This window comes from Mastomys coucha, unplaced genomic scaffold (genome assembly GCF_008632895.1).
Source record: "Mastomys coucha isolate ucsf_1 unplaced genomic scaffold, UCSF_Mcou_1 pScaffold3, whole genome shotgun sequence".
Lineage (NCBI taxonomy): Eukaryota > Metazoa > Chordata > Mammalia > Rodentia > Muridae > Mastomys > Mastomys coucha.
This window is the reverse complement of record NW_022196909.1, coordinates 39,045,526-39,068,955: the sequence shown is the minus strand read 5'-3', so window position 1 is coordinate 39,068,955 and position 23,430 is coordinate 39,045,526. Positions and strand designations below refer to the sequence as shown.

The window sequence follows — 23,430 nt, the reverse complement described above, 5'->3', positions numbered from 1 at the left end:
AAGATTCTTTAGTTTCCCCTTCCCTGTGGTAATACTTACTCCATCTGGCCTGCCATCTGAGGCTGTGACAATGAGGATGTAGCGGTCCGTGCTCTCTCGGTCTAGAGCCTTCCCTAGGCTGAGAATCCCTGTGCTAGAGGCAGAAAGAAACAAAAAAACAGTGTTAAGTGAGCACTTCTTTTTTTTTTTTTTTTGGTATGAATTAGATGCAAAGATCTTTGCAGATCCATTTTCCTCTCTCTTCCCCCTTCCCCTCCCTCATTTCCATCTCCATCCCCATCTTCCTCCTTCCACCCCCATTTCCCACTTCCACCTCTTCCCTTTACTCTTGTTTGTCCCTTAGCTTAGCTTGCCTCCCCCCGACCCCCTGTCTCCTATTGGTTGCCACTCCTCCCCACAAATAGAAATTGCACGTTTTCTCTTATATATGACTAAAGCAGAAGAGGGCGTTCTATTGGGAAGAGCTATTTTTCATTGTTTTTTAGCCACTCTCTATAATCATAAACTGAGTACTGAAGTAGGATTCTAGGATTCATGTTGAGACTGGCAGTGGCTCTTTAGAGCTGTTGAGATTCTCAGCAATAATAGGAAACTGTAAACCTGAATGGGGTCACAGCGATGATTCTCTACATTCTAGTGGACAAATCAAGCAAAAAACCCCCGAAATCGCCATTCCTAATTCATTCCTGGAAGAAAGATACCTGCTGCGTGTGTCACCATTTCAAAGTAAACGCTCCTTTGTTTCCAGGCAACACCACCATTCTCAGTCAAGGGGTTGTCCTTTATAAGGAGCACATATTGTTTTCCCATTCATTGCAAAATGCTTATGTGGGACGTGGGAGGCTTTCTTTCCCTTTGATAAAGCTCATTTTCCTTTGCACTGCCCACTAATAGAACTCATGCAAAATCAGATAATTCAACGATTATATTAAATCTGTAGGCTACGGGCCAAATTATTAATATTTCTTTTTATTTTCATAAGCATATTTAAGTTTACAACTGTTGTTAAGAAGGCATCGTACTGCATAGTTTACATGCCTTATAGTAGACTATAGTTAGTATTCATCTGCTCATTGAATAATTCTAAATAAATGCTTATGGATATATTAGAAATGATATTACATTCTTATTTTTCTGAAATTTAGAGTGATTCTCAAAGTATGGATAATAAGTTACAAATAATACTGAATAAATTCTCATCCTTAGAATTATTTAATTCTACTCCTTAATACCCAGAATAAATGATTCCTCTGTATGCCTCCCTCCAGTGTAATACTTTTTAACAAATTAGACTTCAAAATATGCTCAACATGTGTTTTGGGGTTTTACACTAGATGTTGCAAATAACATTTTCATCAAGCTCCCACTATGAAGAGCATTTACCTTAATGCAAGTAAGACACTGAAATAGATTTTCTCTCTTCCCTTCTCCCTCTTGCTCTAGCCCCACTCGCTCCTGCCCATAGCTTGTTTATTTGTTTCTCATTATGGATGGTTGTGAGCTGAGATTTGAACTCAGGACCTCTGGAAGAGCAGTCAGTGCTCTTAACCGCTGAGCCATCTCACCAGTCCAACTGAGATATGAATTAAGTAGAAAAACTTAGCTTGCTTTCGATTGATAAGTAGGGCTCTCTTTTGACTTAAGCGCTTTGATTCTGAGACTGGAATTTATATGGTATCCATGAGAAGGGGCAGTAAGCACAGAGTCAAGCACACGGATGGAAGGTGGGGACACGGTAACTCGTCTGGTTGAGTTTCTGTTGATGATGCACACTCTGGAAACTTCCAGAGCCTGCGGCAGCGCTGCAGAATGCCGACTGGAAACTGTTTAGTCAAAATAACTGGAAACCACCCCTAGAGCACATTCACAGTATCAGGTTTGTATCAACGCTGCGCACTGCAGGTGCCTCAAGTAATCTCATCCCGTCATAACACTCAAAGAGAAAAAGGAAGGCAGTTTTGGCTTTTCAAATGTACTGAGAAGCAACTCAGGAAATGGGAAGTCGGTCAAACTCGCCATGGTCAGTATAGAGAAAAATGAATTGTTTCTGGTCTCGGTCTGCCTTAGGTAGTCACACTCCTTCACATCCCTTCTCTGTAACTTTCCTTGGGCGTGAACTTAGAAAGTGACTTGACTTTCTAAGTGACTTGGGTCAGTTTTTAACATAAGTAAACTATTTTTCTTATTTATATGATGATGGAAAATGTTGGTGTTCCTTCCAGGCTCCGCCCCACAGTCATCTGGCAACAGCCAGATGTGCTTGACTCACTATAAAAGGGGTTGCTTGCCCCCTCCTCTCTCTCTTCTCTTGCTCTTCTTACTCTCTTACCCTCTTCTTCCTTGTCCCCTCTCTCCTGATTCCCCTCCTCCTCTCTCTCCATGTGTTCATGGCTGACCTCTAGTCCCAAGACTGCACCTCTCCCACAGAGCATCAAAACTTCAAAGCAGCCATTGTCAGACCTAAGTTGGATGGGATGATGACAAATACTCAAGTAGTTACAGAATCCAAATGAAGGTGCAAAAGAGAAAAAGGTAAGTTAGCAATGATTGAAGTGTGTTATGGTGCTTTTAATTTTTGGTTTTTTTGCTTTTAATCACCGTGGCTCACAACGGTTCTCAACTTGTGGGTATGACCACTTTGGGTTTCAAGTGACCCGTTTGCAGGGGTTGCATATCTGACTGTTCTACGTATCAGCTCTTCACTTTACAATTCCTCGCAGTAGCAAAATTACAGTTAGGAAGTAGCAAAAGAGATAATTTTAGGGTTGGAGATCAATACAACATGAGGAGCTGTATTTAGAGGTTTTAATTAGCAGCATTAGGAAGGTTGAGAACCATTGGTCATGAGAGCATAAACAGAAGTCATGCTCTAGACTCTACTTAGGTATACTCCTATAACTTTACACAATGAATTGTGGCTGTTCTATCTCAAACTTGCTGGCTGCCCTAAGGGATGGTATTCAGCATCTCACTTACTTGAACTCAGAACTCATTCAAGGAAGAAAAGCACCAGGTGCTCTTTAAAATGACTGAAGCTGAGAAAGCACCTGACACTGGACACGAAGCCCAACTGGGCCTCATGATTCTAGGAGAAGAACCCAAGACACAACACACAATTTACAGGATGGTCTGAACATCACAAAGAGGATTGGAGTAGCCAATGAACAAAAGAGAGTCTCTAGAATGAGTTGTTATGTCTACAGGAACGTTTCAACGAAGGTATCAAAACCACTCAACAGAAAAATGTATTTTAAACCAACTTTTGTGTGAAAACTGAACTCTATAACAATAGATTTGAAGGATTCTACTTAAAAGTATGCAATAACAAACCCAAATGTATTGATTGTATAATTGTAGGAAATGAAACCAAGAGTCTCCTACAGCAACATCAGGGACAATATTTATGACTTGAATTCAGCAATGGCTTTGTTGGCAAAGATGCCAGATATAGACAAAGCAAAGGTACAGTAATTATGTTCAACTTTATCAAAAATATAAAATTTTGCATCAGAAAACACCATCAATGAAGTGGGAAGATGGTGAAGAAGAAGGAGGAGGAGGAGGAGGAGGGAGGAGGAGGGGGAGGAGGAGGGGGAGGAGGAGGAGGAGAAGGAGAAGGAGGAGGAGGAGGAGGAGGAGGAGGAGAAGAAGAAGAAGAAGAAGAAGAAGAAGAAGAAGAAGAAGAAGAAGAAGAAGAAGAAGAAGAAGAAGAAGAAGAAGGTTTTGACATTCTATATCCAGCAAGCATGTGGCTTCTGAACTCTAAGCGACTCACACAACCAACCAAGAGGGAATCCAGTTAAGTAACAAAGGTTCTGAGCCAATTGTTTCCCAAGGCAAGTATCCAGAGAATATTTCCAGGAGGTGTTCAACATCTTTATTTATTTATTCAGGACATGCAAATAAAGGCCACCCAGAACTGTCACTTCACACCTACTGATCATTATAATCAAAGAAGAAAAGCCATTGTTGGCAGTGTTATGGGGAGATTAGAATCCTCCTACATTCCCAGTGAGAATGCAAAATCGTTCAGAAGCTTATAATTTGGTGCTGAGGATATAAAATGATTCAGACCTGGATGAAAGCACTTTGCAAATTCTCAAATAATTAAAAAATCAAGTTACAATATGCCCTAGCAAATTGTATATACAGTCAAAGCAAACAAGCCCCAGCTCATGTACTTGGACACACATCTATATTCACCACAGTGTCGATAACCAAGCAGAATAAATTTAACTCAAAGGCCCACTAATGAAAAAGGTAACACATTGTTGTCTGTGTATATAGTGTAATATTGTACAGATGTACAAAGCAAAGGGGAACAGATACATCTGCTAAATAGAGAGATGAAAAAAAGAGCCATGCTAAATAGATCCTGTTCAATCTCATCATTTCCTGAGGGGTCATGTGTGAGTGTGTGTGTATGTGTGTGCCTGTGTTTGTGTGTATGTGTGTGGCTGTGTTTGTGTGTGTGTATGTGTGCACCTGTGCTTGTGTGTATGTGTATGTGTATGTGTGTGCCTGTGTGTGTGTTTGTGTCTGTGTGTGTATGTGTGTGCCTGTGGGTGTGGGTGTGTATGTGTGTGTGTATGTATGTATGTATGTATGTATATGTATGTGTGTGTGTGTGTATGGTTAGTTACATGGATATGATATATATGTGTGTATGTGTGTGCCTGTGGGTGTGGGTGTGTTTGTGTGTGTATGTGTGTGTGTATGTGTGTGCCTGTGTATGTGTGTATGTGTACATGTGTATGCTTGTGCATGTGTGTGTATGTGTGTATGTGTGTGTGTATATGTGTGTGCTTGTGTTTGTGTGTGTGTGTGCATGTGTATGCCTGTGCGTGTATGTATGTGTGTGTATGTGTATGTGTGTGTGTATCTACGTCTGTGTGAGCTTGCATGTATGCATGTGCCTATTCTGTGTACTTCCAAGAAGTGGAAATAGAATTATTTAATAATTTTTGATTAATTACTGGCTAATATCACCTAGAAATGTGTTTTCAAGGTTTGTCCATACTGAATCATGTCCCAACTGTTCATTCCCTTTTATTGATGAATAATAATCCATTGTGTAGATTAACAACACCGCTTACGTGGAGGGATGTGTAAGCTGTTTATACTCTGTCTGAATATGTTTGCAATGAAGATTATCTTCATATTTTACACAAAGGTATGGCTTTAGTTCTGCTGAGATAATTGGTTAGTTACATGGATATGATATATTTAACATATGGAGACAATTCCTAGCTTTCTAAAACATATATTCTATATAGAAACCCATGTCCTATATAGGGCTCCAGTGTCTCCATGTTCTGGCTCTTGCTTGTTCTTCATATTCTTTGTAACTGGATGAGAAATCCTCCTACATCTTTATAGCTTTCATTTGCATTTGCTATATTTTCACATGCTCATTGACAACCATCTACCATTTATGCGCGCGCACACACACACACACACACACACACACATACACTTACACAAACACACACACGGGGGGGGGAGATGAGGGTTTAAAGCAGGGAGAAGAGTGCCTCTTCAAATCTTTGTTCATTTTTAATCAGGTTCTTTCTCTTCTTCCTTTTGAGTTTATATGCTTTTTTGATATATGATTATTATCACATACATTACTTAAAGTATTTTATATAATTGTGTAGGTGGCCTTTCATTTCAATGGATGGTGCCTCTTGAGATATATTTTTTAAATTTGTGGATGAGTTTCAGCATACTCCCTCTGGGAATTTTGTGCTATATATGTAGACAGCGCATTGCCTGATTCATAGGGTAAAATTTTTCCTTCTAATAGTTCTGAAGTTTAACCTCTTGCGTTTTGACCTATAACCCATTTTCAGTTAATTTTTAAGAACGGTGTGAAGACTGGACTTCATTCTTTCTCACCGTGTCCAAAACTCACTAGCTAAGAGGATAACTCTCTTGGTAGGAAGAAGGATTCTACCTCCTTTTGTTAAGTGCTAGGGTATTTCTGGGTTTGTTGCTCTATCCCAGTCTTGGTGTGGATTCTTACCCTAGCATATCAGTTTCAATAAACAGCCTTTACATAGTTTTATTTTTAATGTAAATTGCAAACTGTGTCTAGTTTATGATTTTAATGTATCTGCGGAGGAAATTTCAACTAGCTAAGACTTTCTATTGTTAAGTAGAAATGATGCATCCATCTTTCAAATCCAGAGAGGTGGGAGAAACTGTTAACTGTCTATCTATGGCTTTCTGAAATGGCTTGACTTTTTCTCATAACATCCTATTCTATGTTACATTGTTTTGTTGTAAGATTAATAGACCTGCACATGGCCCACTTGATTTAGAACCACATGTTCTAGAGACAGAGGCAGTGGCTATCCAATTATAACTAAGGTATCACTCCCTTCATTCAGTGAGAGAAGACACTGACAACAGATGCAGAACATTAGTTCTGTTCTTTAGATAGTCCCCCAACCTCACAGTCATCAAGTTTCAGAGTAGAAGCAAGTGATGTCTGTACATTAACCATTTTCCCCAATGCCATCTCTGGTGTCTTGAGTATCTCTGATAATGTTGAGAATGGAAAGGTCAAAATGGTGTTTTGATTTTATTGCTCTTTAGATGTGATGTAACAGACCTGGTTGCCAAGCCTCCCTTCAAAGGAACGAGTTATGCCTTGTACTCTTTAAAGAAATGCCCTAGTCACCACGAGCAGCTGACAACTTTACAGGCATCTAATTAGTCCCAGGATTTGCCTGCGAGTGAAATGTTTCCACCTCAGTGGATTTTACTTCCTGCAATTGTTTAAGATAAACAAATTGTCTCTGGGGAAAGGTTTTGAGTTTAGAATTACCCCCAGTGCTCATTAACATTCATAGGAAAAAAATGTGAAATAAAACGACAAACAGCTGAAAGTCTGTCCTCTTGCCTAACAGCATGTTGTTTGACATTAATGGGGGGGCGATCAAGTATAAATGATTCCCTTGTAACTTACGTTTCCGAAAGATTAAAAACTCGGTGAGGGTCTCCATTCTCGATGGCATATGTGATTGGGTCTCCCTCTCGATCAGTTGCCTTCAGAGAAGAAAACATAATTTAATTACAAACTAGTTGTTGTATGTTCAAACTGTTAGTGTGAAGGAGTAAAGTACGGCCTAATGTCAAGAGATTGAATAAAGTATTATTTTATATTGAACCTGCCATTTTTCTGACATGTGCCTGTACTTTCTGACAGTAAAAGGAATTTTACGTGTGTGTGTGTGTGTGTGTGTGTGTGTGTGTGTGTGTGTGTGTATGTGAGGGGGTTGGGGGATGTAATAATAATAAAAGTTAATTTATTTAAGTCAATACATTTAACTTCTATAATTGGGCATCCATGTCTGAAATGTAAAGAAGTACATTAAATGTTATCTATATAACTTGTGAAGCATGTCAAGGGACTTCTCTGATCTTATTCTATGGAGAGGGGAGAGTCCCCAGGCTGGGGTGAACTGTATCTATCTGTCACTGTTCAGACACAGCCTGTCCCTAAGCTACTGTCTGTTACTGATCAGATACCAGGCCAGGCTGTTCCCTCGCAAGTTACCGGATAATCCAGACGGTGTCTTAGAGCTGGAGGACACGGGAGAGTGGTGCTCACTGGACTTCGGTAACATGGTTCGGTATGCAATCCATGTCCCAGTGAACAGGTAAGCTATTTCTCCTGGCAGGTCAACCCCTATCGGACATGTTATACGACCAGAATGTGCAACATCCTTCTAAACTGCCCATAGGACAGCCATGGCTAGAAACTCCTGCAGGACCACGTGTTCCTGGACGCCAGGGACATCTGTATAGCTACGTGCATATCACAAACGCTTCAGTTTGTGATAAACAACCAACCATAGCCTACATTACAAGATTCTATCTAATCTGCTTCATGCATGGCCAGTCCCCCTCTGTGATTCAAATTCTTCTGCATCTGCCTCATTTGTGAAACTAACAAGAGTCTGTCGCTGGCCCAGCAAGATGGTTGTGGGTCAAGGTACCTGCCAGAGAGCCTACACTCCCTTGGAGCTACACAGTGCAAGAAGATGACTGACTCTTGCTGAAGTCAATTCTATGAGTACTAGACGATGTGTCCTCTGACCGTTCTATATACACTATAGAAAGCGGACGATCTACTAAACACTGTATACGCAAATGAGTAAATGTAACGGTAATAAAATGAACCCATTACTTTCATTGCCTCACATCTCAGACAGGACCAATGTCTTTATTCTCTGACTCATCTCTCCGCCCATCTTCCATCCCTACATCCTGCATCCTTCTGCCTTCTCAGGCTGACACATTTCACATACTTCCATGGCCGTCACTTAGCCTCATTCCCAGTGGAACCCATTGGCAAGTCCCACTGGCTGTTTTTGAAATGCCTGCCGTATCGGGATGACTATGCCACACTCTTTCTTTGAACTTATTTCCGGTATCGTGGTAAATAGCATTTTAGCAACAAGCCCAGATTCTGCTCTTACCACCCTCACAATGATCAGTTCTCAACTAACATAACAAAGAGTTTATCTCTTCAAGGCCCAGACATTATTCCTTCAGGTAAATGCTATGCCCTGTATACATCTTTAAAAGAAAAGAAAACATATACAGAAGAGTATAAGGAAAACTTAGGAAACATTATATTTTAATATAATATACAGTTCTAAATTTTATGACATCCGCTAAAGCACATAAAAGTCACTTTACTAAATGACAGAACTTTGAGAGTGTCTCCCGTTACTGAAGAGTTGACACTAAAACTTTTGTTACTCGCTCCGTTGTCCCGTTCCCAAACTCCTTTTGTTTGCTCATTGGTTGGTAGTTAGGCCTTTTTCCCCCTGTTGTTTGCTATTGTTTTTCTTTTTCTTTTTCTTTTTCTTTTTCTAGAACAAGTTATCACTTTAAGTTTTCAAAATTGCAAAGGATATAGATTCTGAAACAGGAATTCTGTGTCAACCATAAAGACTTGATCAATAATGAATCTTTGTTTACATTACTAGGAATAGAACCCAGGGCTCTTTGCCTGCTAAGCACTCTACCACTGAGCTACACTGCCATCTCAGGGTATTGAATCTTACATATATCATATATATATATATATACACATATATATATATATATATACATACACACTCACACATATGTATATATATGTATATGATCCAATATATATTTCTATAGTATATAATATATATTAATATACAATTATGTATATAATTATATACAATGAATATAATTTTATATAAATTTATGAATATAATATATAGATTCATATAATTTATTTAAATTACATACATTTATATAATTTATTTAAATTATATACATAAATTATAAATTTATAATTTAAATTATATAAAATTATATAATTTATTTAAATTATATAATATGTTAAATATTGATATATGTTAATATATCACATGTGACAAGGCATGAGTGTGGAGGCCAGAGGGCAAGATTTATGAATGAGTTCTCTTCTTCCAATAAGTGGGTACCTAACTCCAGTCATCAGACTTGGTGGCAGCACCTTTATGCACTGAGCTATCTCACAGGCCATCCCATAAATCCTTTAATATGTGGGAGTGACTATACTCTATGTCAGTGAGAGTGGGATCTGTGAATATTGTATGACTTTATTCCCATCATTCTTTGGCGGTGTTAGTAAGTTACAATTTTATCTAAGGCTAACAGGAATTTTATTCATAAATAAAAATGCAAGAGTCCAACTAGGCTCCTAATCCTGTCTTCATTTCACCAGAATACTTTGTGTTCTACTGAACTGAATGCTCTATCTTTTTACGTAGAGAGATAATTAGTGCCTATTATTTTCTTGAAAAGGGAAAGTTTATTCATATTGTGCATTTTTTCATGTAATACGTAAGAATCACTCCTTACTGCAAATGTTTCTCATATTGTTTTCACAAATCCGGTAAAAAAATGGGCCCCTTTTTAAGATTTTGAAAAGTGAGATAACAATTTTAAGTAAGAGATAACAAATGTGCCATATGTTCACTAGACCTTGAATCCACTGGGGGGCTCTGGGGTAAGCTGTTAGGCTGGTCTCTGGCTGTCATCCATTCTGAGACACGATATGTAAGTTTTGAAAATTAATGAATACCACATTTGCTCCGTAAATTAGCCTTATATTTATGAAGCACTCCACCAATGTCAAGTACACGAACAGTACAGATAAGCCCGTCTACAGACAGAGTATCAGGGAGCAAAGGACAGATGAAAATAAGTTAATTCCAATGCAGAGTTTTCAGATCCTTGTGAAAAATCCAGGAAGGACATCTAGAGATGACGGCGAAGTCTCCTTTGATAAAGAGTTAATCAGGACAGCATTACTTAGAGTGTGAAACCCCAGCACTTGTATATGGGGAAGGAGATATACAGATCTGTGGAGAGCAGAAGTGGCTGGAGTGGAAGCCGAGAGGCAGAATTCACAGTGGGTGTTGGGACGATCCAAGAGCTTGCTAGCTTGGCACACAGAAGACAGGAACCGATGTTTGCTTGTTCACTGACCTCAGGCTAAATGACTGAATGATGTTGACATTGGACAGATAGCAAGGGATGACATTTAGCCATCCATTTGCTGATACGTGTTCAATTTAATGGCCCTAATAGAGCTAGAGTTTTTCTTTAATTATTGCTTGAAGGACAAACAGTACCTTTGAAAACAACTCTTTTGTAGTCATTTCAACCAGATGACTTAATTTATTGGCTGTAAAAATCTCCAGTTTCCTTTCCTTTTAGTTTTGAGATTGCAATATAATTACACAACTTCTCCCTTCCTTCCCGTCCTCCCTCTGTACTCTCTCATATTCTCCTCCTTGCTCTCTCAAATTCATGGCATCCTTTTATCAATTGTTATTCTATGCATACATGTACAGATTTTAGGGGCACAAAAAAATTCTCAAAAATAGTCACATAAGCAATATTTTTGGAGCCTAAAAAAAATTTCAGAAAAAGAGGCAAATCCATAAACAGGGTTCTGTCACGTTACAGAGGAACAGAGACATCAAATGCCATCTGGTGGAGTGCACCTTCCTCACACAGACTGACACTATTGATGATACTCTTCTGTGCTTGCAGATAGGAGCTTAGTGTAACTGTCCTCTGAGAGGGTTCATTCAGCAGAGGATGGGAATGGATGAAGATAACCACAGCCAAACATCAGACAGGGATCTGGGAGTCCTGTGGAGGAGTGGGAGGCAGAATTGAGGTGGGCAGAGGGGCCAAGGATACCATAAGAGGACCAACAGAGTCAACTAACTTGGACCCCTGCGGGAGGCTCCCAGAAACTGAACCACCACCCAGAGTGTGCACGGGCTGGACCTAGCCTCCTACATATATGTAGCAGATGTGCTGCATGGTCTCCGTGTGGGTTCCCTAACAAGTAGCGAGGGATTATCTCTGACTCTGTTGCCTCCCTTTGGAACCCTTTTCTCTTAGCTGGGCTACCTTGTCTGGCCTCAGTGGGAAAGGATGCATTTAGTGCTGCAGAGACTTGATGTGCCAGGGCTTGGGATGCAGGCGGGATCAGGGGAATGGGGGTGGGCATTCCCTTCTCAGAGGAGAAGGGGAAGGAGAGATGGGGGAGGGGTGAGGGCTGAGACTGGGAGGAGGGGAGGGAAGGGGGGCTGCATATATGTAAGTAGATCAAGGAGAAGAAAAAAAAACAAGACAAAGCACCAGCCTGTAGGGACTCTAAAGGAGATACAACAAGATCAATGGATTTGGATAACCCTCTCTCTCACTGAGGCAAACAGGTCTTGACTGACTGACTGATGCTATTAATGACTCGAGAGCAAGAACTGAAACTTTCAGTTTAGCCTAACAGTATCTTATTCTTTTTGAAAAGAATTTTCCCTTTTTTTTTTTTTTCTTACTACGTGTTGGATGTTTTGCCTATGTGTTTGCTGTGCAAAGGGCACCTGCTCTATGTAGGTGCTGTCTTGAAACATGTGCTTTCTCCTGGTGTTAAGCTGTTTGGGCCTTTGATAAAGATAGCTAAGATAGCATATTCATCAATATGTCTGTTATAGATGAATGTGTATACTCTATTTACATGAAGGAGTGTTGCTCTGGCATTTTACTCTGGCATAGAAACCACTTCTCAAAATAAGATTATGTTCGAGGCCTACTTGTTACATATTCCACACATGTGAACTAAACATTATATGCAATACACATTTCTGTAATTTGTAGTGCAGCTAAATACAGGACAGAATAAAAATGTGCTTCAAAATATAAAAGTGTTGAGAATAATACACCAGAAGGGTGTAACTCCCCAAATACTCCTTTTTCTTTCAGAGTTTTGTGGTTAATAAAGGTTCCCGAGAAGAGGATGCCAACACCCATCCCCACCCCGGCCTTGGCACAGCCAGCCTCAGCAGGACCAAGTGTCTCCTCTCTCAAAGAGATGAGACAAGACAACTCAGTTCAGAGAAAGGGATCCCCAGGGAGGCAAAAGAGTCAGAGTCAGGCCCCGCTCAACTGTTAGCGGACCACATTCTGCACGAATGCACACCCCTCCCATAATCTGCTTAATGGCAATCTCTTTGCCTGCTTTGCCTGTCTAACCTCATCACCTTGTTTTAAATCACACCAAAATCCTCAAGATAGTGTATGTTTCTAGGTCCTGTTGTTACAGGCTTGAATAAGAGGTAACCTCTACAAAGTTTCATGGATTAGAGGTTGGACCCTAATCGGGAGATGCTGGAAACTTTGTGAGGGAGGTCCTACTATGCAGAAGTAGGTCTCTCATAGCAGGAACTGGGAGATATCAGGTTCTTGTCATCTTCCTGTCTTTGCTTCCTGTCTACAATTAAGAATAATAATCTCCCTTTGTCCTGCACAACCATTATGTTCTGTCAAAGTTCATAGACACAAGCTGCCATAGATACTATGAGCCAGAGTAAACCCTTCTTCATAAGGAATAAGAATAATAGTCCTTATTCTATCCCCATATCCATGTCAGCAAATTATATATATATATATATATATATGTATATATATACATATATGTATATATATGTGTATATATATTTTACAAAATGTAACTCAACTTTTTTCATGACTTACAAACTGACAGACATTTGACTTGCACACTGCCCAGAGACATTTTGGGGATCCCTAACCCCAACATACTTTAAAGACTGATATATATATATATATATATATATATATATATATATATATATATATATATATACTATGCCAGGGCAGCCTCTGCCCTGCTGGATGCCTGCCCTTTCAAACTACAGCACACATGCATGAGACTAGCTGGAGTTACCGTTACTCAGACCATGAAGAATAGATTTTTTTTTCCCTGTCTTAGCTAAGGTGTGTTTCAGTCTACCTTCCTGACATACTAGAGTGGCTATATCCACACTAGCCTGCAGAGACAGACATGCACATTCTAAGCTCCTATCACAAGGGTGCCCCACTCCCACAATTGTGTGTACCCACTCTTCATAGTCTTTCAAAGTAGATGATCCCCTGAATGACTGCTTGTGTTAGTTTGAATATGCTCGGCCCAGAGAATGACACTATTTGGAGGTATGGCCTTGCTGGAGGAAGTACGCCACTATGGACATGGGCTTCAAGAACTTCCTCCTAACCATGTGGGGGACAGTATTCTCTTAGGGGCTTTAAGATGAAGATGTAGAAGTCTCAGCTCTGCCTGCACCATGCCTGACTGCATGCTGCTATGCTCTTGACTTGATGATAAGGGACCAAACCTCTGAACCTGTAAGCCAGCCTCTATTAAATGTTGTCTTTATAAGAGTTGCCTTGGTCTTGGTGTCTGTTCACAGCCATAAAATCATAACTAAGATGCTACTGTTTGCACCACTCCCAGTATCATCAGCTGCAGGTTTAGGTGCTACACAGAGACCCTATCGTGACATCTAGCTGAAACCAAACCCATACCCTCTCTAAAACACATCTTTAGGGGAAAGTTATTTACTGTGAAACCTCTATAAATTAATCAACTTATCTGACAGATGAACAGATATCAAAGCAAGTAGTATAAAAAAAAAAAAAAAAAAAAAAAAAAAAAAAAAAAAAAAAAAAAAAAAAAAAAAGCAAGGACGTGTGCTAGCCCAAAGGGCATATAAAACATTTTACCAACAAAGAAAGAAAAAAAGAAACAAACAAACAAACAAAAAAGAAAATTAATTTTATGTCTAAAAGGCCATTTAAACATTGATTATATGAAAAGCCTGTGAAATGCCAGAACACATAAAGAATTTATAAAAACAGCATGGTCTAATTGAGAATCTCAACAAGGAAACAGAGATCGTGTTCAAGGAGAACTAACTTTGGACTGAAGAACTGACAGAGTCAAATACACGACAGTAGCAAAGCCTGCAGGGTCCTGCAGAGTTGAAGAAGAAAGCAGAAGCAGCAGAAGAAAGTAGCAAGCCTGCAGAGTTGGTCAAGCAGCAGAAGAAAGAATATTTTAAAGGACAGGACTTCTTAAATGTTCCATCAGATGAAAATTAAGGTTTTAGAAAATGATGACAACAAGCAAATACATGAAAAACAGTGGCATCACAACCCAGAACTCGGGAGGCAGAGGCAACCGGGTCCCTGAGGGTTCTAGGCTAACCTGGTCTACAGAATGAGTTCTGGGACAGCCAGGGCTACACAGAGAAACCCTGTCTTGAAAAAAAAACATTAAAAAATGAAAAGAACTAGAAAGCATGTAAGATTAATGAGATGAATGAGACAGAAATATATGAATACATTTTCAGATTATGCAAATTCCCCATGGTCAAGACCAGGAAAGTGATCTGGGAAATGGAGCAAAATGAAAACTTGAATTTTCCTGATTCCTGAGATATCTATGTATAGGAACTGAAGGACCTGAAATATATTTGATGATAATATGTCCTATCTTAAATATAATATACTTAATATCCTAGAAAAAAGAATAAAATGAAATGCATGATATTATGTAAAGAACTGAATTAGGGCAAGGGCAGATTTATCAGAAGAAACATTACAGGTTAGGGAGGAAATGATTGACACATTCAAAATTCTAATCCAGAAATGAGCAAAAATAGTTTCCAACATGAACAGCAAGGGGATTTATCATTAGTGTCAGGTGTGCCAGGTCAGGCATACAAGTAATTCCAATGTGTAGAAGTTAAAGGAATGGAGCAAGGAAGGGAGGTAGGGAGGGAAGGAAGGAAAGAAAGAGACAGACAGACATAGAGAGAAATAGAACAATAGACAGAGGGAGAACACCATACAAACACAGAGTACCATGAAAACAATCCCCCCAAAAAAGTAAAAACAGGAAACAAAAATAAACAAATACAAAATTAAGAAATGAATCAAGTTTTATCAGTATCAGTAAAGAAACAATTAAAACTACAATTACAATTGCAAAAAAGAAAAAAGAAAAAAAAAGACAGGAAGAGAACAAGGTCATCTAAACAACCAGATAAAACTGAGCAAAATGCCAGAGTCAGTTTTTGCATGTTAGTAGTAACACTAAATATAAAACTATTACATTCTCCAATTAAAAGATACAGGATGAATTGGTAACTAATAAATAATTCAATCAAAACAAAGCTCACATAGATTTAGAGGTAAGCAATCTACAAGAAACACAGTAATAAGGACACACTGGATCTACAAAATGAAGAAATTTAAAAGGATACTGTCCCAAAGAGGATATAAAAAGAACAGAAATTGCTATGTGTATAGAACATTAAATAGACCTAGAGACTAACACTGTAAAAATATACAGAAAATTATATTATATATAAAAAACTGATTATATGTAATCAATAAATGTTAATCAATGAATCAGTATATACTGATCAATTAATCTATCCATTTATCTGTCTGTCTGTCTGTCTGTCTGTCTATGTCATCAATGAATTAATTTGTCAAGAACTTCTAACAACTCTACTGCATATGGACCTCAAGGATCCAACTTTACAAAGTCAACATTATTAGATCTGGGAGAGGGATGGTCATTGATGAGAGGATGGTTTATACCTTTATAGTGCCAGTTTACTCACAGGACACTCAGACCAAAACCAGCAACTTCAAATGAAACATTTGACCCTAGAGTCACAGAGAGACCACATCACTTCACATGACAGTTGGTGGTCATACTTTCTTTACAGAAGTACATAGACAGCTCTCTAGGACTGACCACATTTTCATCCACAAATTAAATCTCAATTAAAAAAAAAAAATAGAAGCCATATTAGACATCATCTCTGGCTACAATGGAATAAAATGAGAAATGAATAATGAAAGTTAGCAAATGTCCAAATACACTGATACACAGAAATATAAAGTGTCACTAGGAACTATGAAGAATACATGCCTGAAAAATCTACACATAATACATTTTGATATGCATACAACCAACACAAAGGGATGGAAGACACGCACACAGGAATAGTCCAAGGATAGAAAACAAGGTTGTATCAGAAACAAGAGTCTTCTCATCAAAGAAATGACCAGAATCCAGATGTGCTTATAAAGGTTGTATCAGAAACAAGAGTCTTCTCATCAAAGAAATGACCAGAATCCAGATGTGCTTATAGCTGACTTTTATCCAACTTAAAAGCCAAACAAACAAACAAACAAACAAACAAAAAAACAACCCCACTATGTTTCTTTTAAACAACCAAAAGGGAGGGCATTTCTTAATACTCATTCTGAAGCTGACATTATTTTGATGACAAAGCTACACAACCATAAACATACACAGACACACATACACACACACACACACACACACACACACACATTAAGGCACAGGAACTTGATGGACACAGAAGTAAAACTTATCAAAAGATACAAATAAATTCTGTGAGCACATGAAAAAGACAATTTATCACTATCCAGTGGGATTTATCTCAGAGCTTGAAGTTTAGATTAATAACAAACAAATCAATAAATGTTATACATCTTAGCAATCCAATAAAATAATGGCATGTTCATGTCAATAGATGCAAGAAAATCATTTAATGAAATTTAACATTTTCATGATAAAACTCTAATCAAATTATGTATACATGTAATATCCCTGAAATACAATATACAATGTATATCAAAAATTCATACCCAGCATCACACTGAATGAGAGAAAGCTGAAAATGTTTTATGTACAGTTAGGAAGAACACGGATATCCACTCTAATTAACATGTCCCATGGAGTCTTAGCCAGCATGATTATAATGGGAAAGATGGAGGGACAAACAAATGGGAAACTGGGAAGTCAAATTATTCCCATTTGCAGATGAAATGATTCTACATGTAGAAAATATAACAGCTCCACTAAAAGATTGTTGTGTGTGACAAATTTGTTGAGAATTGGTTCTAATGGTTTGTCTTAATGCGGCCCCCAAAAACTTTGCTTCCAGACCTGAGGGTTCCTGCCCACAGCTGGCTTCCATTGGTTATAAAGAATTGCCATTCAGCCAATGGTTGGGCAGGAAGACAGAGGCAGGACTTTTAGATTGCCCGGGCAAGGGACCAAGGAAGAGAGGAAGAAGAGTGCTCCATGACTCAGAGGGAGAGGGATAAGATTTAAGATAGGCAGGAGAAAAAGTGTCCAGCAATGTAGGTGGAAAGGGGACATGACCCCATGGGAGGCAGGGGGAAGGGGTAAAGGGGAATGGAAGGGGGGAGGGCAGGGGCTGCCCAGAAAGTAACAGGGCAGCAAAGATAAACTATAGATTTAGAAGGTGTTAAGCCAGGAATACTGAAAGAGAAATGTGCGCTAGTCACGGGGAGGTTTAAAGTGCCCAGCTATTGAGCTAGTTAAGGAATATCAAAAATAGCTGGTGTGTGTTTGTGTGTGTGTGTGTGTGTGTGTGTGTGTGTCTTTCATTCATGAATCTAGAGAGCTGTGCATGTGCAACCCACCAGAAGCTAAATCGGGTTAACTAATTCACCACTATATAAATTGATAAATATTCCAGGATACTATCAGCAGACTTTGCACAAACCAACATTGACATTAGAGAAGGAGTGTCGAATTTATAGTGGTTATAGTAAGTCGGAAGGAATAAACTTAACCAAGAATTCAGAGGGTTCCTCTATGATAAAGAATACAAAATACAGATAAGTTACACACACACACACACACACACACACACACGCACACACGTACACACACACAGGCTCTTTTTTTGCTATTTTAGAAAAAATCTTTTAGCTAATGTGTTCTTATCATATCGGGTGCTTTACATATTCAATTGCAATTTCCATTATAATGTTTATGGTGTTATTCACAGAAATAGAAATGACCATTTTAAATTCATATAGAGCCTAACGGGCTTCAAAAAGCCAGGGAAGTCTTCGACGAACAAAGCCAGAGTTATCACAATACCTTGGTCTTAAGATTCATGCTAACAGCTTTTCACAAGGTTAAAACCTGACACTGAGACCTGTGGAACATCACGGAGAACGCAGAAACAAACCCACACATCTACAGCCAAGAGATTCTCTGTAGCACTGCCAAAAAACAAAACAAAAAACAAAAAACAAAAACAAAAAACAAAAGAAACCCCAGTGCTTCAGGAAGGATCGCCTTTAATAAATGGTATGGGGAAAACTGGGTTTCAAAACACAGAAGGATGAAATCTGACACAACCTCTCACAGGATCCCAATATGGCTTAAAGACCCGGATGTAGCGCTTGCGACTACAAGGCTACTAGCAGAAAACTCAAGGCATGCTTTCCACGGAAATAAATATGGTAATAAATATGGGTGACAATATTTCAAATGCACAAGTAAAAAAAGCAGAATCCGCAAATGCGAATGCATCAACCTAAGAATCTTTTGCATAATCAGAGTCTGTCATGGTCGAGAGGAAGTGTAGCCATCCATCCACATGCCAAAGGAGTAACAAACAGAATGTGGGCATGATTAAAATCGGACAGAGCATGTGAAGAGACACTTCTCATGACGCTAAACAGAAAATGTCAACTGGTATACCAACAGGTGCTGACTCAGGAGTCATAAGTCAGTGTCCACATTCAGGATGCTCTGATTGCTAATATTCAGCACAAAAATAAAAGCAAATTTTGGTGGTGAATTTGAGTAAAGGACATGTCTTTGCTGTGATGTAAGGTAGTCCAGCCTTTAAGAGGGCTGATGGGCAGAATCTTCAGACGACTGTGTAGGGGATGTGTTTGTGTCTGTTTGTATGTGTGTGTATGAAATATGTGAATACCTATGTGTAAGTGTGTGCATTTGTGTGTTTGTGTGTATGCATGGTTGTGTGGTTTATGGTGTATTTGTTATTTTTGTATTTCTCTTTTTCTCTCTCCATGTATATATTATATATGTCATATTACACATATAACATATGTTTGTATATATGTACATACACATATATGTATATATATATTCACACATGTATTTATTATATGTATATGTATAGGCACTTGTGTGTACTTACATGTATGTTTATGCATATGAATGTATGTGTTTGTATGTGTATATCATGTGTGTATTTGTGTAAATATCATTGTATAATCATAGAAGCCAGAGCTTTTCAAATCGCTTAATCCATGGCTGGCATAAGAAAATATAAAAGGAATGTGAAACATCTTGTTAAAACAGGAAATAATAGTGTTCAGAGAATGGTGAGAGTGTGTCACAGGATCACAGGTCCTCATCACATGAACAGAGTCATGAGACTAATTCCAAGGCTAAGGGACAATCAGGGGAACATGACACCTCACAGCCCTACATGTGAACCTCTATGTTTTATGGTAAACAGGATTGTTCATAAAGGGGACCATATCATGGGTATATTTGCATCCGGCATGAAGTAGACTAGGAGTGACATCTTCTTCACCTCTCCTCTACCCCCTGCAGACACAGACACAGTGAGGGTCTTCTGGACCCTGACTTTGGTGACAATCTGTTCTCACACTTCCCCAGCTGAGAACGTAGAGATCCATCTGTCATATGACCTAAACCACCTGTATTTTTGAGAGCATTGAGCCTTATCCATGTCAGCATGCATTATGGTGTGCTATATTAACTTCAAAGGCTAATAATACTTTGGATAAAGTTGGAATATATACTTCATATTAATATGAATAAATGCACAAATTCATGAGTGGGAGGTGTTCTTTATAGCAACAGATTGATGCAAAATGAACATTGTTAGTAAATTGCCACTTGGAAACGATAATGTTAGTTTATCCATACATTATCAGAAATGTTAAAAATAAATAGTTGAAATAATGAAATTATACACACATACACACACACACACACACACACACACACACATATATATACACACATGTATACATACATTTTCAAGTAGTTCAGAAAGGTTCTTTTAAAATTTGCATTTTTATTTATGTGTGTTTATGTTTGTGTGTGTGTGTGTGTGTGTGTGTAAAGCAGAATCATGAAGAGGACCTTATCTTAGAAATGGAATTACAAGCAGTGGTAAGGCACCCAATGTGGATGCTGGGAACTGGACACAGGTTCTCTGCAAGAGCTGAAGCACCAGGCTGCCTTTAATGAAGGGACAGCTTCAAGCATCCATAATAAAGCTTGCTAGAATGAAATCAAGCAGTCTCACTGTCCCCCAGAGACGGCATCACTCCAGTGTTCTTGCCAGAAAACAGTGACTCATGGGCCCTCATTTTGGAGAACATGTATTACATAACAGTCTTGCAATCTTGAAAAAAACAAATGTCAGGGCCATAAAAGCCAAGGGTGTTTCAGCTTGAGGAACCTAAAGAAATGGCAATTATTCCAGTATGGGGTCCTCGACTATGTCTATGTGTCAACAAGGGTTCTCTGTTAGCATGAGACCTGGACTGGAGGCCATGTCAGTAGGGTTCTATTAGAGGACTCCTGAGAGTTGAAGGTACCTCAGTGGGCTATTAGATTGTAGGCCTGTGTCAAATTATTTCCTGATTTTAATGGTTGAGTTAAAGCTCTGTAAGAAAAAAAAACATTCTTTTCATATGAATTATAAGTTGTAGATTTTGTTGATGATGAGAGATGCCATGCTGACCAATTATTCCAAAAAGATTTCTGGAGCAATCTTTTTCTGAACCTTTTTATGTTGCTACAAAAGAAAAAAATACAATTAGACTGTCCCGTGTCTATTTATGGCATGGCAAAATGGTGTGGTTATGTTGTATACATGTCAACTGTATGCAAATATTCACATAGACACAGATATATCATACACGATCACACTGGAATGGCTGTGAAGGGGGAACTTGGAAATGAAGAGCCGGGGACTTGTTGGGTTAGCTAGCCGGCAAGAGGAAAGAAGGAAATATAAAAAATAAGAAAAATTTAAAAATCTATTGTATGGAATAAATAATGTAGAAATGACTGGGTTTGCAAATACATAACATACTTTTAAGTACAAAAGTAAGAAAAAAAAGGGGTAGGCAAAGTGTAAACTATGGGTCTTTTTAATCTGCTGTGTTTGGTCCCAGCCTTTGCATTTTTTCCATCCTGCCTCACGCAGGCAGCTCTTGGGTCCAAATCACCCAGCCATGTTCAATCAAGGACAATCAAGTGTGGCAATCAAGTGCGCTGGTGCTTTCTAACCATTTGATTACCCAAATCAAAATAAACTACTTTTATTTTGGAAGAAGGGAGGGACCAGCTCTATTGAAGAGCCGTGTTGATTTTTATTGAAAGATAACTCTGCTTCCTTCTCTGAGGTTTCTTTCCTTAAGCTGTGGCACTTAGAAAGCAAAGAAGTCTGCCCCTTCTTGTGAATGGGTGACACGCTGTGCAGGTGGGTCACGTGTGTCACATGTATGTTACATGTGTGGGTGTCACATGTGTGTCACATGATGGGTGTCACATGTGTGTGTTCCAGCGCATGTGTGTGTGAATGGGTGACATGCTGTGCAAGGAGGTCACGAATGTGTCACATGTGTGTGTCACATGTGTATGTGTATGTGTGTGTGCACATGTGTGTAGTGTGTGTATGTGTATGTAAGTGGGGAAACAGAGGCAGAAATATTTGGCTTTATGATTTTTTTAAACTATTGAATTTTTTTAATCCGTATCTTAAAAATAAATTTGCAATAAGAACAAGAGGCATGCGATTGAATTCTTTAGATTTCTCGAGTAAATCAAAACCTTCCCATGTAAAGAATCTCTGATTTCTTCCAAACTTAAATTCTTTTCTCAGCTGCAATCATAACCGAGAAGCGTGGGAACACCACAGGCTCGTCTCCAGGTCAGTGGGGCTCACGTGAGTTTCCTGAGAAAGCCGACTGCCGAAAGCCGCTTGTTGAATGTTTCTCGGAAACACCGTTTTTGTTTCTTCCCATCTCAGGGAAATAATGCTATTTATGTCCTTAAGCTTTAATCAGCGAGAGCCGGCAGTACGGGAAGCTGTAAACAGCTTGAGATGTTCAAACACACTCTGAGATTTACTTAAGACAGAAAACACAACACAGCAAGGTTATTAACGACCGGATCGGAGAATTCCGCAGAAATCTCAGGCGGAAGTAGTTGCCTCGGCAAGCGTTCTCCCTTCAACCCAGATTTCAAAATTAGTTCTGTTTTTCAGTTAACTCTTAAAAGAACAAAATGGTTTGAACTGTGCTTAATAAAACCAACAAACAAAAACCCCTCAAACTAACTAAACACCACCACTCCTTACGCCACCTACATTAGACGACATACATTCTTCTTTGGATCACACAATGATAGTCTCCTGGCATAAAGCAAATGGAATCTCACACTTTCATTTACAGGTACAAGTCAGTCAAAAGTCATTCGGGAAGATCAGAACACACAAGGATCGCACCGACGGTGTCCCCAGAACACTGGGAATTGTCATGCCTTCAATGTAGACAGACAAAAACCTGTAAAACAAGGCAGTTTTACACACGACAAAGGTAAATTCAAAGTGTCTTTTGCCCAAGTTGCCTAAAAGGTTCAGCATCCTTGCTCTATGCAAGCTCTCCAGGATTGCCTGTAATGTTTTGTTAAAGATGAGATTGTATTGGAACATAGGAACTCCCTCTGGGCCAGCCGTGACCATTCCCCATCATCTCACAACAGAGGCTGTAGTTACCTAGAGAAAGGGTGGCCTTGTAGTCATGGCAACAAACAGGACAGTGCCACTAGAGAGCCGAAAGAGCATTGACTCATGGGATCTCACTTGGGATCTCAGCCTTCCCTCCCTCCTGCCCTTGCTGCATGTGATCTGGGATGGAGGGACTGGGAGACGGTGGACTGCAGGCTCCCATCTGCTTCAAGTTACTCCAGAATGTATAGAACAGCAGCTCCAGGCTACCCCTGACGCTATGGAGATACCAAAGCTTTATGTGGATCAAAATCCCTCCAAGGGATGGTCATTAAATTGCCTTGTATGGGATTATTATTATGGGTTTCCCTCTTAGGGATGTTCTTTTTTTTTTTTTTTT

At 39.1% G+C, this 23,430-nt stretch overlaps 1 protein-coding gene across 22 annotated transcripts in view; it reads right to left on the bottom strand.

Annotated features, from left to right (window-relative positions):
• The window catches only part of Pcdh15 (protocadherin related 15), a 1,206,525-nt gene that overhangs the window by 239,691 nt on the left and 943,404 nt on the right, over positions 1-23,430 (bottom strand). For all 22 annotated transcript variants that reach the window (XR_004112186.1, XM_031346915.1, XM_031346916.1 and 19 more), the window contains 2 exons: positions 6,974-7,053; positions 40-133 (listed from right to left, as the gene is read on the bottom strand). Coding sequence is in view for 21 of the 22 variants with exons in the window: in XM_031346915.1 (XP_031202775.1) it covers positions 40-133; positions 6,974-7,053 (174 nt within the window). In the remaining variant the exon portion in view is untranslated. The remainder of the gene's footprint in view (positions 1-39; positions 134-6,973; positions 7,054-23,430) is intronic.